Source organism: Palaemon carinicauda, chromosome 3 (assembly GCF_036898095.1).
Source record: "Palaemon carinicauda isolate YSFRI2023 chromosome 3, ASM3689809v2, whole genome shotgun sequence".
NCBI lineage: Eukaryota > Metazoa > Arthropoda > Malacostraca > Decapoda > Palaemonidae > Palaemon > Palaemon carinicauda.
This window is the reverse complement of record NC_090727.1, coordinates 174,232,776-174,252,285: the sequence shown is the minus strand read 5'-3', so window position 1 is coordinate 174,252,285 and position 19,510 is coordinate 174,232,776. Positions and strand designations below refer to the sequence as shown.

Genomic DNA, 19,510 nt, shown 5'->3' with positions numbered 1-19,510 from the left:
TACTCGATTTCTTCTTATTGAGGTGTCTGGAAGCTAGAGACCAGTCTTAAGACTGCAGTTGAAATGGAGACCACAACATGATCAGATAAGCAATCAGATTGTTACGCTTCATGGTTACAATACACCTCATGGAGGTATACTTCCAGATCCCAGTCTATCGTGCCTCCAAGAGTACCTTCATTTCATGGTAGCGAACAAGGTATACCAGTTTAGGGTATTGTGGCATGGGTCATCAACATTCCCACAGGTGTTCACAAGGATCTTCTCCTTGGTTTCTGCTTAGGCCCCAAACAGATTTTGGTATACCTCGGCTTGAATTTAGACAGTCCAAGGGAAAGTGTCCCTGTTTAAGGACTGCTTTGTGAGGTTGCAAGACCTAACTCTCGCATTTCATGACAGTTTTCTTAGCAAGCCCATCAGTGGCAAGGACTGTTGAGACACCTAGCCTCCCTGGAGCCCCTAATCCCAGTCAACTTCGGATGTGGTCCACACAGGGGCCTTGCAAGGCCTTCTATTAAAAAAACAAGGACCCTCCTGGAATGATGTTCCGATAGAGGAGATCAAAGACAGATCCTGAGGGGTGACTTTCTGACACCAACCTCCGCAGGGGTGCAGACTTTCTGTTTTCCTCTCCAGTACTTATGTTGTTCATAGGCGCATCAAGGTTGGGGAACCCCACCGGCTCCAACAAGGAGTGTCAGGTCAGTGGTCTGATGTAGATGGGAATTGTCACATGAACATGCTAGAGTTTAGGTGACCTTTTTCTCGCCTTCCATCATTCTCAACCACTCCTCTCGAACTACTATAGTCAATTTTTTTTAGTGAGGCAAATTTGCACCGACTCGCAGGGGTGCCCTTTTAGTTCGGAAAAGTTTCCTGATCGCTGATTAGTTGGACAAGATAATTCTAACCAATCAGGTAGCAGGAGACTTTTCCGAACTAAACGGGCACCGCTGCGAGTCAGTGCAAATGTGCTTCATTAAAAAAAATTGAGTAAGGTTGTGTCATCGTAAGGTAGTATCTGAAACAAGGAAATACTGTTTCATGTCAGCTTTGCTTGCTAGCAGTAGAGATCCTTCTTTGGATAGAGAGCAACACAATCTCCCCGTCAGTCTTTCATTTTGGGCAAGGAGAACATCCTGTTAGATAATCTGAGCACGTTGGCCTCAGATATTCTGGATTCAAGTCTTTTTATATCATTGGACACAAACACTTCATGGCTTTTGGGGGTTCATCAACAGTAGACCTTTTGTGTTGTTCCTCAACTGGAAATTCCTGGTATCCTGACATCCTTGGGACATTCTTGAGGTCTACGCCTCTACGCCTTTTCCCCATTTTGCCTATCAAGGATGGTTCTCAACAGGGTCAGATTGACTCACAACCTCTATATGGCTCATTGCTCCACTGTGGCTGCAAGTAGAGTGATACACTGTCCTTCCACTGCCACTGTCCAGATTTCTGAGGGAGTTGCATCCCCTTGCCTACCAGTTACAACGATCACATGCCTAGATCTTGTACAGTTCAGTGGAGTCCCTCTGTCTTCACACTTGGAGGCTATCCAGCATCATCTCTTACAGAGAGGGTTTCTTTAAACTGATATCTGGATACTTCACGGGGTCATCCTCCTCAGTTCATCAAGCAAAGTGGGCCTTGTTGTGGTTGGTATCATTGGAAGGGGTCTTTCCCTATGAAGCCTCTATATCCCTGATAGTCTATTTTACTGTTCTCCAAGAGGTAAAACTCTGCTCAATATCAGCAGTGAAAGGCTATAGCTTGGCTTGGAGATAGGTTTTGAGACTGAAAGGAGTTTATGTTTTCCTCTTCAGTAAAGCCATCTGTCCTGACTCAAAGTTAAAAATAGGTCTGCCCTTGGGCGAAAGGGAGATCTTCCCTCTGGAAGGTGAATGAAGTTCTACATTCAGTAGAGGAGGCTTCATATGAGCCACTGTCCTTGGTGATGGACCATAGCTTATGTGGGAAGCAGTCCTTGTTCTCGCTCTGACGTCAATCAGGAAGGCTAGTTAGATCTATGGTTCCTCCTACGATGTTGCTTAGTCAAGAAGATAGAGACTTAAGTTTTTCATTCCTTTTAACACCAGATGTTATGGCTAAGACTCAAAACACGTCGATACCTGGTACCATTTCACATCTTTTCAGATTTGGAATCTTAAGGAAGGAACCGATCTTCCTGATCGGTTATTGTGTGTTCATTGAGGGCGCCAAGGCATTGCTCAGGTACACGCATAGCTCGTCAAAGGAGTAACATCCCTCTGTCGATGACGAGAGTTAAGAGGATGACTAAGAACACGATCTCTGTGTAAGCCAGAGAAGTATCTGACAGTGTTTCAAACCTTCAACTTCCTCTCAAAGTGGGACACATTCCAGAGCTCACAGGAAGATCCTTTCTATGATGCAGGTTTTACAAGCTGGCCTTTGGAAGCATCAAATGCCCTCTCAACCCATTATCTACAAAACATGACACACAGGTTCCTAGACATGTTCTCTCTAGGCCCTGTGGTAGCTATTCAGCAAATGGTCTAGCTACCTTAGCTCCTCTCACAGGACTTTTTAGCCGTCGATCAAGGACAGAGGTTACGGTTTTAGTCTGGGATGGATGTAAAAGAATGACTGACTTTTTTTTCTTCATATTCTGTTTTCTGGGTTCACAGTACCTAACACCCTTTCAGCTTGTTTCATTGACTATATGTAGCCCCATGTATGTATTTTAAACATTACGTCCCACACTCCTTACGAGGGGGAGTATGGTGTGTCTAGGTAAACCACAGCATGTAAACTTGCAAACCTGTGCGCATAATTTGCCTGAGACATAGTCACGCGTTCTTACACTCGCTTACCGCTACTGCATGGGCTGTTGAGCCACTGGTTAAGAAGGTGTCATAATTCTCACTCCTTAGGCATCATCATGCTCGATTATTATTATTATTATTATTAATTGCTAAGCTATAACCCTAGTGGGAAAAGCAGGATGCTAAAAGCCCAGGGGGCCCCAACAGGGAAAATACAGTGAACCCTCGTTTATCGCGGTAGATAGGTTCCAGACCCGGCCGTGATAGGTGAAAATCCGCGAAGTAGTGACATCATATTTACCTATTTATTTAACATGTATATTCAGACTTTTAAAACCTTCCCTTGTACGTAGTACTGTTAACAAACTACCCTTTAATGTACAGAACACTTAATGCATGTACTACAGCACCCTAAACTAAAACAGGCATAAATATTAAAGGCGATTTTATATCATGAGTTTCCTAAACACCTAAAAAGCACGATAAAAAATGGCAACCAATGTTTTGTTTACGTTCATCTTTGATCATAATGAAGAAACAAACTCATTTAGTGTACACATATATGTATAGGTTAGTTTTTGCATCGATTATATTGATTATACAGTATGTTGATTTTGTTATTACCAATGTTTTACTTAATTTTTCTTAGGACTTCCAAATGAAATGTTTTTCTTTATGACGCCGCCTGAAACGACGGCGTCATAAAGTACTGTACGCTCAGTAAACAACCACGCTCAGAACAAAGAAGGCATTTAACGCGCATGATGAAAGTGATAAATAATGATACAGTACAGTATTTACAGTACAAAGCATTTACAAAATATGTTACCTTACAATATAATTCACCGTTTCTATATAAAATCATACAGTACTGTACAGTACATATTGTACGTAGCAAAGCAGGAAAACAATTTACGAGAGAGAGAGAGAGAGAGAGAGAGAGAGAGAGAGAGAGAGAGAGAGAGAGAGAGAGAGAGAGAGAGAGAGAGAGAGAGAGATTGTTTTACATACGTAAATGTAAATTTTAAACAAAAAAAATAAGATAGGTTACAACATGTAGACTTTTAAAACCTTCCCTTTAACTTAATGCATACAGTACTAAACTATAAAACAGGCACAAATATTAAAATGTTAGAATATTAAAGTAAAAAATAAAGATTGTTACTGTACTCACCACGAAAGAAGTTCAAGAAAAACTTGAATGATGATGGCGATGAATTTGCTGCACAGTAGAAATGATGATGATGAAGCTGATGATGTCTTCTACTGTGCAGCCAATGATGTATTTTACGTCTCTTCAGACGGAGGTGTCTTTTCCTGGGACACCTCTTCAACTTCTTCAATTTCTTCCGAAGGCGTAGTAGCAGGAGGAACTGGCTCTTTTTTGCGAGGCTGGAAGAACATTGTGATCGGAAGTTGTTGCCGCTGCTTCTTTTTTCGATCTAAGAGCATCCTGTAGGGAGTCATGATGTCATCGACCTTGTTGGAGAATTGCAAAGACCGAACCATATCTTCGTCCCACTCTTGCAACATTTCTTTCACCTCCTTTATATGGTTGCAGACCTTGGCAAGCCGTTCTAGTGTTAAGCCCGTTTCTTCGACATTTTCTTGGGTCTCTTCCTGGGTTTCACTCTCTTCTTCGCTTGCCGATTTCGTCAGGTCTTCGAGGTCTGCGTCAGTTAGCGGCTGGGAATGGCAGTCCAACAACTCGTCGACGTCTTCAGTCGTCATGTCGCCAAACCCGTCACCTCCAATTATGGCAGCCAACTGCACAGATTTGCATATTGCAGAGTGTTGGATTTCCGACGGAGTAAATCCCTCGTCGTCGTAAACAATCTCGGGCCACAACTTCTTCCAGCTCGCATTCACAGTTGCAGGTTTCATCTCTTGAAGTGCCTTCTGAATATTCTTCAGGCACGTGGCTATGGTGTACTGCCGCCAGTACGCCTTCAAGTTAAAATCTTCGTCCTCATCCTCTTGGGCAGCATCCACACACGCAACGAGGTCCGCCAAGGTATTCTTCGTGTAGAGGGCCTTGAACGCCCTGATAACCCCCTGGTCCATCGGTTGAATTAATGACGTGGTGTTGGGTGGCAGGAACTCAACCTGAACGCCCTCACGCGACAGGTCAGTTGCGTGTCCACCAGCGTTATCCATAAGGAGAAGGATCTTGAATGGCAAGCCCTTCTCTACGAGATATTCATTGACTTGCGGGATGAAACACTGGTGGAACCAGTTGGAGGTCAGCATCTTTGTAATCCATGCTTTTGGATTATGCATCCAGTACAGGGGAAGGAGATTCTTATTCTTATTTTTCAAAGCGCGAGGTTTTTTCAACTTATAAATAAGCCCCGGCTTTAGCAAAAATCCAGCAGCATTGCCACACATCACGAGGATAACGCGATCCTTGAATGCTTTAAAGCCAGACGCTTTGGCTTCCTCTTTGAACAGGAAAGTTCGCGACGGCATTCTCTTCCAAAACAAGCCGGTCTCATCCATATTAAACACTTGTTCCGGCTTGTATCCACCTTCGGCGATAATATTCTTGAACGTCTGGTTCACGTAAGTTTCAGCAGCGGCAGTGTCAGCGGAGGCAGCCTCGCCATGCAGGGAAACGCTTTTCAGGGCGAAGCGTTTCTGAAACTTCGCGAACCATCCTTTGCTGGCGGAAAAACGTTGTTTCTGAGGCTGGGAATCAGTGGATGTCCCTGGTTGAGGTTCATCTGCATCATCATCTTCTTCAGCATGGTTGCCGTCGTCGTCTTGAGGTTCCTTTGCAGCAAAATTCTCATACAAGCTCAAAGCCTTTGTTCGGATGGTGTTCGTATCCTAGGCTATGTTCTTCTTCCGGCAGTCGGCAATCCACTCAGCTAAAGCACCTTCCATGCGTACGATCGTTTTATTACGCGTTATAACGACTCGCTTTGCTGATCTGCTAAAGGTGATTGCAGCCGTCTTTCTAATGTTCGCCTCGTCCTTCTTGATATAACGAACAGTGGATTCGTTGATTCCAAAATGGCGCGCTGTGGCCGCGTAGCTTCTACCGTCTTTCAACATATCGAGAAGCGTAACCTTCTCAGCAATCGTCATCATCCTTCGGTGGCGTTTAGGCTCACTACCAGCCTTAGTAGAAGCAGAACGCTTGGGAGGCATTGTACAGTAGGATTTAACAGAAAGTTCAACAAAAAGTTCAACTTAAAACAGTCGCACACAGCACAGATTAAACTTCACAAACTTAAGAACGTCTACTCAGCGATACGGCGTAAGAGAAAGTGGCCGCGAACAGAGGCTGGAAGCTGGAGATGCGGTCAAAACACCAATCACAGGCTAGATAACAAAACTTGAGTTCTGATTCGTCATCTATCAGCGCTTGAACCAATCACAACCCGTCTTATATGATGCGTAGGTTACCAACTCAAAGTACAAGATACCCCGCGTATACTGTACGTACAGTATTAATAATAATAATAATAAATAATGATAATAATACAGTAATAATAATAATAATAATGATAATAATAACAATAATAATTTTATTAACAACAACAACAATAATAATGATAATAACAACAATAATAATAATAGCTTTACATATGCTATTTTATTATTTTGTAGGATGTGTCTCTCTCTCTCTCTCTCTCTCTCTCTCTCTCTCTCTCTCTCTCTCTCTCTCTCTCTCTCATACGCTTATTCGAAATGTGATTTTTGCAACAAAGAATATTATTGGATGCAGTACTACGTACGTATACATACAAAAGATTCATGGAAAAGAAGCACATCCATTACATTTGTAGTACAGTAGTAGCCATCAGCAGCCTTACACCATTCTAATATGGTATGACTGCATCTGATTTGCGTTTCATGTTCGATTTAATTTTACTACGTACTGTATACAGTACTGAATTATCGTATGATAATAATACAGTAATAATAATAATAATGATGATAATAATAACAATAATAATTTTATTAACAACAACAACAATAATAATAATAATAACAATAATAATAATAGCTTTACGTATGCTATTTTATTCTTTTGTAGGATGTGTCTCTCTCTCTCTCTCTCTCTCTCGTACGCTTATTCGAAATGTGATTTTTGCAACAAAGAATATTATTGGATGCAGTACTACGTACGTATACATACAAAAGATTCATGGAAAAGAAGCACATCCATTACATTTGTTGTACAGTAGTAGCCATCAGCAGCCTTACACCATTCTAATATGGTATGACTGCATCTGATTTGCGTTTCATGTTTGATTTAATTTTACTACGTACTGTATACAGTACTGAATTATCGTATGATAATAATACAGTAATAATAATAATAATAATAATAATGATAATAATAATAACAATAATAATTTTATTAACAACAACAACAATAATAATAATAATAACAATAATAATAATAGCTTTACGTATGCTATTTTATTCTTTTGTAGGATGTGTCTCTCTCTCTCTCTCTCTATCTCTTTCTCTCTCTCTCTCTCTTGTACGCTTATTCGAAATGTGATTTTTGCAACAAAGAATATTATTGGATGCAGTACTACGTACGTATACATACAAAAGATTCATGGAAAAGAAGCACATCCATTACATTTGTAGTACAGTAGTAGCCAACAGCAGCCTTACACCATTCTAATATGGTATGACTGCATCTGCTTTGCGTTTCATGTTCGATTTAATTTTACTACGTACTGTATACAGTACTGAATTATCGTATGATCACATTCTCTTTTCGTGTTTTATTTCTTTCTGTGCTGAATTATATATCATATGTAATGCAATGAACAATCAGTAAGAGCAGATATTACTAATTACAGTATTAATGGAATTACAGGTAACGAAATATCGTATTTGGGGGTCTTCAGATTTCGCGGTATTTTCGAAATTTCCGGAAAATCCGCGATATGTATATATATATGGGTTATGGAAAAAACCCGCGAAGTGGTGAATCCGCGATGGTCGAACCGCGAAGTAGCGAGGGTTCACTGTAGCCCAGTGAGGAAAGGAAATAAGGAAAAATAAAATACTTTAAGAACAGTTATATCATTAAAATAAATATTTCCTATATAAACTATAAAAACTTTAACAAAACAAGAGGAAGAGAAAGTAGATTGAATAGTGTGCCCAAGTGTACCCTCAAGCAAGAGAACTCTAACCCAAGACAGTGGAAGACAATGGTACAGAGGCTATGGCGCTACTCAAGACTAGAGAACAATGGTTTGATTTTGGAGTGTCCTTCTCCTAGAAGAGCTGCTTACCATAGTTACAGAGTCTCTTCTACCCTTACCAAGAAGAAAGTAGCCACTGAACAATTAGAGGACAATAAAAATCCCTGGTAAGGTTTTCTAGACATCTGGAAAGGGGACTTTCAACCACCATAGGATGAGTCTCCTATGTGAAGAACAAGAGTGTATTCGTGTCGGAACAAATGACAAATTTGGAAATGATTTGTATTTTTCCTAAGTGTACAAACCTGAGTTCTTTACAAAAATTTTGCCTGCCATCACCTACCTCCGGAAGCCCCATCTGATATCAAAGTAGAGTTGTAGTGAGCCAGTGGGGGAGTTACTTCCCTGCTATTGACTTGTAACAACCTATGTATGGTTGTTGACACCTCATTAAAGGTTTTAACAGCAGTGTATCAGCTTTGCTGAAGTCATATTCCTATGTAAAGAACTCAGGTTTGTATATGTAGTTAGGAGAAATACAAATTCCAAATTTGTCATATTAAATCTTATGAAAATTTTGAAATGTATCTAATGTGCTGTGACTGGAAGGAAAGGCCTTTATTGAGTAATAGCTTTTATCCATGAGACATACTGCTTTAATAAAATTCCTTTTTACATGACACAGTACATCAGTTCTGGATTGTGCAGTAAGTCAGCAGCTAATCGATTTGTTTTACCTAACATGTAAATTGTATTGTATAGTTTTCGTAGAAATCTATTTATATTATTTAGCCTTTTTTCCATTTCCCAGAATGGCTTGGTTCTGCTCTCTCAGCTCTTTGAAGAAGGTGCCGTTTTAAGTTTAAAGTGTCGCACTCTGCCCAGCGGTAGCGCTGCAACTCTGGTACAAGATATGAGTGAGGAACTTGTTATTCTTTACCCTCGCTCCATTACCACAATAGACGGGTTTTCCCTTTTCCAAACCCTGCGAGGCTGTAGAAACCAGGTAGCCAAAGGTATTTCACTTAATTTTCTTGCATTTCATGCCTGTAATGGATGAATGTTCCTGTTTCATGTGTGTAATAGATGAATGTTTCTGTTTCATATCTGTAATAGATGAATGTTCCTGTTTCATACCTGTACAGTAATATAGAAATGCGAGTACAGTACTGTACTGCATTACAGTAGTAGATGCAGATGCACTGTATTCAGTCTGTATACATGCATCAAATTGTTGAAACAAATCCTTAAAAGATATTTTGCCAGAATCCTCCAAATTTTCAATTTATCCAATTATAAAATTTTCAATATTAAACTTACCCGATGATCATATAGCTGTCAGCTCTGCTGCCCGACAGAAAAACCTACGGGCGGAATACGCCAGCGATCGCTATACAGGTGGGGGTGTACATCAACAGCGCCATCTGTCAAGTAGGTACTCAAGTACTCGATGTCAACAAAGAACCAATTTTCTCTCTGTCGTGCCACTGGCAAGACCTACTAAATACGCTGTTACTAACTGGATTTGTTTTCACAACTATTTGGTGAAGTACACTATTCCAGTTTTGAGCTTTCGCTATGCAGGGGTTTTATCTTCATTTCAAAACTTGAACTCGTTTTGGATAGATTTAATTATGGTGACAAAGAGAGTATGGACTCTCTTTCACTTTTAAATGGCCGACCCTTCCCTTAGACGGAAGTGTGTTTAGGTTTCTTAGTAATTTTGCTTAACACGTTATAGATCTATATTTTATATCTCTCCACCTTTATTAGGCCTCTTCGATTAACTTTCCTTTTATTATAAACATATAAAAATAAATTTTTATGTTTTGTTTATATGCGACCTTTCCTAATAGTAGGCGGTCCTAACTTGGAACCGAAGTTAATCAACGTTGAGCCCGTTATATCGTATTTAACCTTTAAAGAATTTATAACTTTTTAAATTTAATGTTTTATGAAAGAATTTCTTTGATAGTCTCGTACTGTTTTCAAAGATGAACTAACGTTTAGTTTTTTAGTCTACGCAGTTGTTGACGTTCAGGACGTTCAACATGCGCTCTATCGTTACGATAGAGAGAGAGTTTTTCACGGTTTCACTTTGCAGTAAGAGTAAACCGATTCTAGCGTTTCGTTCATTCTTTCTTAGCTTTAATGGTTTTAATTCTAAATTAAAGGAACTTTTTATTTGGAAAACCTTTCAGTTTTTTCCTTTAGCATATATCATGTTTTGACGATATATAATTGGGCTCTTCTCTCAGGTGCGAAATCTAGAGAGAAAGAGAGAGATAGAGACGGAGGGAGAGAGAGGAGAAAAAAAAAAAAACGTTTCGTTCAAGCGGGTAACGTTGTTCTCGTTTTACTCTCCTCCCCAGTCGCTGTAGGGGAAGAAGGTAAAACGTTTCTAGGGTTTTATTCTTGTTCCCAGACTATGTGCGGTGAGAGATTGTTAACGTAGTTTATTTGAACTAGTGTTTAGTCTCTTTCCCAGCCACTGAATTCTTTATCTTTATATATGTTTTCTCCTGCATTATACGACTGTTTTCGCAATTACTACCTTTTAATGAAGGGTAGGATTGCGTGTTTCAGGTAGAAATCAGTAAAAGTTTCGATTTCAGTGAAATAAGTGCAAAACAGAAAATCAAAGTGATAAAGTGATATGCGCAAAGTGTTACAGTGTTGCGTCCGAGGGTTCGTCTGTTCGTGCCTGTCGTTCACCTAGTCCGGGACCTCTTGCAAGCTCCCAAGCCCAGGGGAGAAGTAATGTCGAACGACTTATGGGTTCCTCAGGCCTTGATCAACGAACAGACGTTTCCCTCCGTGGTTTCGGGCGTATCTACCCAAGATCGCCCCACCCACACAAAGACGAGAGAGCCCATTTACTTCTCGTCTGCGGAAGAGGTTTTTCGTAAGAAACCTTGGACCAAGGTCTCGCAGCTTATTAAGTGCAAGTCGGTCCTTTCCGCGCAAGTCCAACGGCCCAGGTGTAGCCACTGGGTCAGTTCGGACTCGCTGCAGTCTTCCGATGACTGCACACCTCCTAAGAGAGGTAAAGCGGTACCGCAACAGGCAGTAACTCCGTCTGTTGCCGCACCCGCTGTTTTAGACCCTCAGTCACAACGAACAGTAGCTCCGTCTGTTGCCGCTTTTGTAGACCCTAAGTGGTCTTTACTGCAGTCTATGCAGACTCAGTTAGCTGCGGTTATGCAGGAGTTTCGTGCGGAGAAGGTTGACACTGCTCCCGTTAGCCTACAACCTGCCACGGTTGTGCGCCCAGCTCACGCTGAGGCTGCCTGCTCCCACATTCCGGCTGCGGAGAGGTTGGCGCTGCACCCGTTAGCCTACAACCTGCCACGGTTGTGCGCCCAGCTCACGCTGAGGCTGCCTGCTCCCACACTCCGGCTGCGGAGAGGTTGGCGCTGCACCCGTTAGCCTACAACCTGTCACGGTTGTGCGCCCAGCAGACGCTGAGGCTGCCTGCTCCCACACTCCAGCTGTGAGAGCTCCTCCACCCATGCGCAGTCGACCCTGCCAGACGCATGCTGACTCCCACAGACGCACGGAGCACTCCGTTGCCGTGCGTGAGCTACCACAACAACAGGAGGGTGGAGTTAAGCTGCCGTGTTTTGACACGGTGCGTCAGCCTCCGCAACCCACTGTGGTTACCGCCACTCGCCCGCAGCAGACTAGTCAGTCAGGAGTTGAGGGTTCCCCACACAGCTTTGACTCACGCACCTGTTGTGGTTGACAGTTCAGTTTTTTGACAGTTCACAGACTGTCAAGCAGTTACATAACGTTGCCTTCTGGTCTGCTGCTAATGCACCAGTGCTGTATGTCCTCACGCACCTGTTGTGGTTGACAGTTCAGTTTTTGACAGTTCACAGACTGTCAAGCAGTTACATAACGTTGCCTTTTGGTCTGCTGCTTATGCACCAGTGAGACCCTCACTGAGATAACCTAGCTTTTCTCGGACAAGGTTCCTGTAGATGAGAAAGTGCTGTTCTCCCTCCTACTGATATTCCTTTGAGGACTCTGTCATTTGGAGAGGAGCCTTAAGCTGCTTAGCCTCCTATGGACTTTAATTAAAGCATTACAAGGCTTCCAGGGATGGTAAATGGTTCCGCTTCAGTCGCTAACCCCGTCTGTTGCCACACCTGCTCCCGTAGACCCTAATGGGCTTTGCTGCAAGACATGCAGTCCAAGCTTGTGTCCTTGATAGAGGAATTTTTACGGAGAAGAACCTTCTGGCCAACAACCTTCCTACCGGTTGGTTGTGCGCCCTGTTGACACTGAGGTATCCTACTCGCGTCCGCCAGTTGAGGTGGTTCCTCCACCGATGCGACCCAGTGTGGGTTGCCAGTCGCACGTTGACGTTAAGCGACGCTCGGAGGTGGTTGTTGAAGTGTGTCACTAGGAAGACGTTCAACAACCAGCAGAGGTGACTTGTTGTGACGCAGTGTGTCAACCTCAGCAACCCGGTAGGGTGTTGACTGCACAACCCAGACAGTCTAGACAGTTTCGGGTTAACGCTGTACTTCCTCGCGTCCCCATGGTTGACAGTTCACAGACTGTGCAGCAGTACCATGATATTGCGTCCGGCTCCGTCACGCATCCACCAGTGCGACCGGATTCAGCGAGTCAGACGTTGCCCACTCCGTTGCCGTTTCCTCATCAGTTTCGGATAAGGAACCCTCTGATGAGGACGTTGCTGAACTAGACGATCAACCCCCAGCCCTGCTATCCATCCAGAAGATGCTGAAGAAGGAACGCTGCCCTATCAGGCTGTGGATGAGTCTGGTAAGGACACTGTCATCCGTGGTTCTTTTGTGTCACTTGGAAGACTACACCTCCGTCCTCTTCTGTATCATCTAGCTTTTCACTGGAAAAAGGACAAGACGCTAGAAGCGGTCTCGATCCCGGTTTCCGGAAAGATAAAGTCTGGTCTGACTTGGTGAAAGGACTTTATCAACCTTAGAAAGGGTCTTCCCCTGTCTGTTCAGACTCCCAACCACGTTCTCTTCTCGGACGCATCGGACGTAGGCTGGGGTGCGACATTAGGCGGTAGGGAATGCTCGGGATTATGGAACTCGAGTCAAAGGACAATGCATTTCAACTGCAAGAAGCTACTGGCAGTACGTCTGACCTGGAAAAGCTTCAGGTCTCTCCTTCAAGGCAAAGTGGTGGAGGTGAACTCGGACAACACCCGGCTTTGACGTACATCTCCAAGCAAGGAGGGACCTACTCTCTGACATGGTACGAGATCGCAAGGGACCTCCTCACCTGGTCAACAGGTCTAGACTTTTCACTAGTAACGAGGTTCATCCAAGGCAACTTGAATGTCATAGCAGATTGTCTCAGTAGGAAGGGGCAAATAATTCCAACAGATTGGACCCTCCATAAGGATGTATGCAAGAGACTTTGGGCCACCTGGGGCCAGCCAACCATAGATCTCTTCGCAACCTCGATGACCAAGAGGCTCCCAATAGTTTGCTCACCTATCCCGGACCCAGCAGTAGTTCATATAGATGCCTTTCTACTAGATTGGTCACATCTAGATCTATATGCATTCCCTCCGTTCAAGATTGTCAACAAGGTACTGCAGAAGTTCGCCTCTCACGAAGGGACAAGGTTGACGCTAGTTGCTTCCCTCTGGCCCGCGAGAGAATAACTCACCGAGGTACTTCGATGGCTAGTAGACGTTCCCAGAACACTTCCCCTAAGGGTGGACCTTCTACGTCAGCCACGCGTAAAGAAGGTACACCAAGGCCTCCACGCTCTTCGTCTGACTGCCTTCAGATTATCGAAAGACTCTCGAGAGCTAGAGGCTTTTCGAAGGAGGCAACCAGAGCGTTTGCTAGAGCAAGGAGAACATCCACCCTTAGAATCTACCAATCGAAGTGGGAAATCTTCCGAAACTGATGCAAGTCATTATCCGTATCCTCGACCAGTACCTCTGTAACTCAAATAGCTGACTTTCTCTTATATCTGAGGAAAGAACGATCTCTTTCAGCTCCCACTATCAAGGGTTACAGAAGCATGTTGGCATCAGTCTTCCGTCACAGAGGCTTAGATCTTTCCAACAATAAAGATCTACAAGACCTCCTTAAGTCTTTTGAGACCACGAAGGAGCGTCGTTTGGTTACACCCGATTGGAATTTAGACGTGGTACTAAGATTCCTTATGTCAGACAGGTTCGAACCACTTCAATCAGCCTCCCTGAAAGATCTCACCTTTAAGACTCTTTTCCTGATATGCTTAACCACAGCTAAAAGAGTCAGTGAGATTCATGCCTTCAGCAAGAACATCGGATTCTCATCCGAAACGGCTACATGTTCTACAACTTGGTTTTCTAGCCAAACACGAGCTGCCTTCTCGGCCTTGACCAATATCGTTCGATATTCCAAACTTATCGCATGGTTTGAAATGAACTAGAAAGAGTATTATGTCCTGTAAGAGCTCTTAAGTTCTATTTAAAAACCTTTACGAGGCCCGTCTGAAGCTTTATGGTGTTCAGTTAAGAATCCATCTTTGCCTTTGTCAGAGAATTCTTTATCCTATTTTATCAGACTGTTAATACGAGAAGCTCATTCCCATCTGAATGAGGAAGACCAAGCTTTGCTGAAGGTAAGGACACACGAAGTTAGAGCTGTCGCAACTTCCGTGGCCTTTAAACAAAATAGATCTCTGCAAAGTATATTCGACGCAACCTATTGGAAAAGCAAATCAGTGTTCGCGTCTTTTATCTTAAGAATGTCCAGTCTCTTTACGAGAACTGCTACACTCTGGGACCATTCGTAGCAACGAGTGCAGTAGTGGTGAGGGCTCCACCACTACAATTCCCTAATTCCATAACCTTTTTAATCTTTCTCTTGAAATGTTTTATTATTGTTTTGGGTTGTCCGGAAGGCTAAGAAGCCTTTCGCATCCTACTTGATTTGGCGGGTGGTCAAAGTCATTTCTTGAGAAGCGCCTAGATTAGAGGTTTTGATGAGGACCTTTAGTATGGGTTGCAACCCTTCATACTTCAGCTCCTAGGAGTCGCTCAGCATCCTATGAGGATCGCGAGGCTCAGTAAGGAAGACGTACTTAAAAAGGCAGAGTAATTGTTCAAGTCGACTTCCTTACCAGGTACTTATTTATTTTATGTTTGTTATTTTGAATAACTGCTAAAATGAAATACGGAATACTTAGCTCATAATAATGTCAACATGTAATGCTGGTCTCTACCCACCCCCCTGGGTGTGAATCAGCTATATGATCATCGGGTAAGTTTAATATTGAAAAATGTTATTTTCCTTAGTAAAATAAATTTTTGAATATACTTACCCGATGATCATAAATTAAAGGACCCACCCATCCTCCCCAATAGAGACCCAGTGGACAGAGGAGAAAATTGGTTCTTTGTTGACATCGAGTACTTGAGTACCTACTTGACAGATGGCGCTGTTGATGTACACCCCCACCTGTATAGCGATCGCTGGCGTATTCCGCCCGTAGGTTTTTCTGTCGGGCAGCAGAGCTGACAGCTATATGATCATCGGGTAAGTATATTCAAAAATTTATTTTACTAAGGAAAATAACATTTTTTATTAGTTGCAATGTACTAAATTACATCTCTAATATGTTGTACTAAAAGAGATGTAATATATTCTATAAGAATAAACCCTTCATTCCTGCCATATGCGTTTTAAGAATGTCAACTTGGTTGTCTGTTTAAATATTTTACAGTATTAATAACAGCAATAATTTGGTCTACTTTATATGTTTCAGTCCACTGTAGTATAAGTCAGGACAGATTTCTTAGAGTCCCTTTTCATTCTAGTTTACTGTAAAGTATTATTAAAGATGACATTATGTAATTAGGCCAAGAAACGATATAGTATGTTGGAAATTTCAAAGGTGATCAACTTGGAGATGGTGTTCACCTCATTGAATCCTCTGGTTTGTTTAACATTTATTACCGTACTTCTTTAGTTTACCAATTACTCATTTGATTTTTCTTTTGATAACAATATTATTACTTTTTATTGTTACACATTTTTTTATTCAAAATTATCATTAAACAAGTTCACTTTTGTTTCTTTTGTCATGCTGTAATAATTTAGGGTGGATTCTAAATTTAGATTAGGACTATACGTAATAGAAAAAGTTCATCATATTCTTATTTAGTGGTTCAAAGTTTTTTGTATGGAACTCAAAACATTGCAATTTTGTATTTGTCTCTGTAGTAATTAGCGTATCTTAAGACTTTGAGGAAAAATTGTATGAAGATCTGATTTTTATACAAAATTATTGTTTGCATTTTATATCTACTTCAGTGGTGAATCTGTTAATATTTGGTTAAAAAATCGAGCCATGCTGGAAAGTTGTTAATAATTCATAAAATGTATTTTGTTCTAGAATATTAATCAGTGAGTTGCTATTAGTTGTGTTGTAACATTATACATCATTAGGGTTGTGGTGGCTGATGTGGTAATGTCCCTGACTGGTGTTCGCCAGAATGGGCTTTAAGTCCCTTTCAAACTCGGTAGTTCCTTTGATCGCTGAAACCTCACCATCTTTGTAAGCTAAGGATGGGGGATTTGGGTGAGCCTATAGGTCTATCTGCTTAGTCATCAGCAGCCATTGCCTGGCCCTCCTTAGTCCTAGCTTGAGGGGAGAGGGGTTATGGGGCTTATCATATGTATATATGGTCAGTCTCTAGGGCATTGTCCTACTTGATAGGGCAATGTCTCTGTCCCTTGCCTTTGCCATTCATGAGTGGCCTTTAAATCTTTAAAGCAATTATGTTAAATTTTAGATTTATAATTTAGTCTGTCCTGTATTATGTAAATGGTAAAGCATAAAATTTGGTAAATGATCAGTACTGTTTGCCCATTTCCTGGTTTGTGTTGGTAAGGATAAAGCATATTTCAACTGATTAAGATAAATTTATATTGTTAGTGATAATTTTCTCAGTGTTTAAGTTGTTACAAAAAGAGAAAGGTGTGCAATACTGGTAACTTCAGCTACTTCTTGGAAAATTGGAAGGTATAAAATAAAAGCCAGTAGAAGTTCTGAAGTCATAGGTTAAAAGAGATGCTCATTGAATTTTGAGTGAATGTTTTAACCCGCACACAAATTTTTAGGAAAATTAAACTATGCAAGTGGTACACTGTATAGATGTGTGAAAGAAGTGTTAGTTCAGCTGGCTGTATCTGAAGTAGAACTTTGTATGAAAGAGAAAAGGGTCACATTATTGTAAAAGGGAAAAAAACAAAAGTAAGCATAGGCCATTTACTAAAGGAATTTCCTTTTATTCAGTTACTAAGAAGAAGAAAACTGGAACATTCAAGTGAGGACAGTAATCTAAACAGGACAATGAATTGATAACAATAATTTAATCTCTTAAGACATGGCAGAAAATTAGTTAATAGTGAAACTCAATAAAAAAAATTATACAGTAGTACTTTTTTCGAATCAGTTTGCAAGTAATGTTCATGGCTGGTTAATTTTCATTACAGTACTGTTGTTTTACGACTCCCCTTCGAATTTTTATGGATATTTAAAATGAGTAGTTTAGCCTGTTTACTTTGGTTGATAGTTGATGCCATGGGGGAATTTTTGGTCATTGATTGAATTTTTCTTTTTTTGTGAGATTTTTAAATTTAATTTAGAAATTCTTTTCAGCCGCTGCGAGTGGGGGTGAAAATGTCAGTGTTCCCCCCTTAGGCTACAAGAAGTGGGGATTGGTTGACCAAGTTTTGGTTGCAGACTGTGTTGCACCAGGTGTTACTCCTCCGCTTTTGTATGACCACATGTTCCACACCTCGCTTTCTAAAGGATGTAATCATACGTTAACCCTAGGTAACATTCTGCACAAGTTTATTTTATAGAAGATATTCTTATTTGTTCAGATATGGGGAAAATTTAATGCCCTCATATGAACCAGAAATTTAATTTCAATTTTTTGCTAGTCTTGGTGGATCTTTTATTATGGGTTCCAAATTTCTTTGTAAATGGTTTAGTATCAAGTGAGGCAACTTGTAAGCTAATGGTTTCTGTCTTACTCTATTTCACTTTTCTTTCCACTGGGCGACCTCTAACAGGACCGGTTTTTGGATAAATTTTATTAAACTCTGGACCTAATCTTTTATTATTTTATCAATCCATCCATCTGAAAATGATCCTATACTTAGTATTTACTTATACTAAAAAAAGAGGGAAGTCTACTTATAAAATACTCTCTTGGAAAAAATCATTGGGTACCATTGCATTCTTATTTTTCAATATTTAACTTAGCCGGTGATTATATAGCTGCAACTCTGTTGCTCGACAGACAACTCTACGGTAAAAACTCGCCAGCGATCGCTACACAGGTTGCGGGTGTGCCCAACAGCGCCATCTGTCGACCAGATACCCAGTTCTCAATGTAAACAAAGACTCAATTTTCTCTCTGTCGCCGTGTCGGCAAGACGTACTTTACTCGCTGTTGCTAAACGAGTTTTTCACATCTAATTGGTGAAGTACTATATTCTAGTTTTGAGCTTTCGCTGTGCAGGGTTTTTCTTCACACAAATCCTTGAACTCTTTTTGATAACGGATTCTTTGTTGATGACTTTTTGATCGTTTTTTGGAATTTCCCTTGACCAATTCAAAATGGCTGACCCTTCACAAGTCCCCAAATTTAGGAAATGCAATGCTAGGGACTGTTCTAGGCGTCTTCCGAAGGCTTCTATCGACCCTCACACTGTTTGTTCCAATTGTCGGGATAAAACCTGTCAATTGGAAGATCGGTGTGAGGAGTGCGTTGGCCTTTCGGAATTCGATTTTATCGAATTTCAAAAGTACACACGTAGGCTAGAGAGAGATAGAGTTAGGAGAAGTTCTTCTCGTTCTATTGATATATCCTCTCCTCATGCCCCACAACCTACTCCTTCCCCTGTAGTGGTTGCTCCTAACCCCCCTCCTGGCACTCAGGAACCATCGATGGCTGATATGATGCGTGCCATCCAGGCTCTGGGTGAGAGAGTTGAGTCCCTTGCTAGTGACCGTAATCAGCTCATGGCGGATGTGAAGGAGCTTAAGTGCCAAAGTGCAGTGGGAAGTGCTAAAGTGCCAAGTGATAGTGTTGTGGACAGTGTTGCGCTTGAGGGTTCGTCTGTTCGTGCCTGTCGTCCTCCTAGTCCGGGACCTCTTGCAAGCTCCCAAGTCCAGGGGAGAAGCAATGTCGTACGACGCATGGGTTCGAGAGGCTTTAATCAGCGAACAGACGTTCCCTCCGTGGTATCGGGCGTATCTACCCAAGATCACTCCTACCTAATTAAGACGAGAGAGCCTATTTATACCTCGTCTTCTGAAGGTGTTTCTCGCAAGAAACTTTGGACCAAGGTCTCGCGACCGTTAAAACGTAAATCGGTCCCTTCAGCACAAGTCCAACAGCCCGGTTGTAGCCACTGGGTCAGTTCGGACTCGTTGCCGTCATCCGATGACTGCTCACCGCCTAAGAGAGGCAAAGCGGTACCGCTTCAGACAGTAACATCGTCT

At 41.8% G+C, this 19,510-nt stretch overlaps 1 protein-coding gene across 1 annotated transcript in view; it reads left to right on the top strand.

The window, feature by feature from the left end:
* LOC137638786 (rab3 GTPase-activating protein non-catalytic subunit-like) overlaps nt 1–19,510 on the top strand; it is a 157,921-nt gene that overhangs the window by 42,563 nt on the left and 95,848 nt on the right. Inside the window, exons 6-7 of the mRNA XM_068371154.1 lie at nt 8,799–9,003; nt 17,654–17,830. Coding sequence (XP_068227255.1) covers nt 8,799–9,003; nt 17,654–17,830 — 382 coding nt within the window. The remainder of the gene's footprint in view (nt 1–8,798; nt 9,004–17,653; nt 17,831–19,510) is intronic.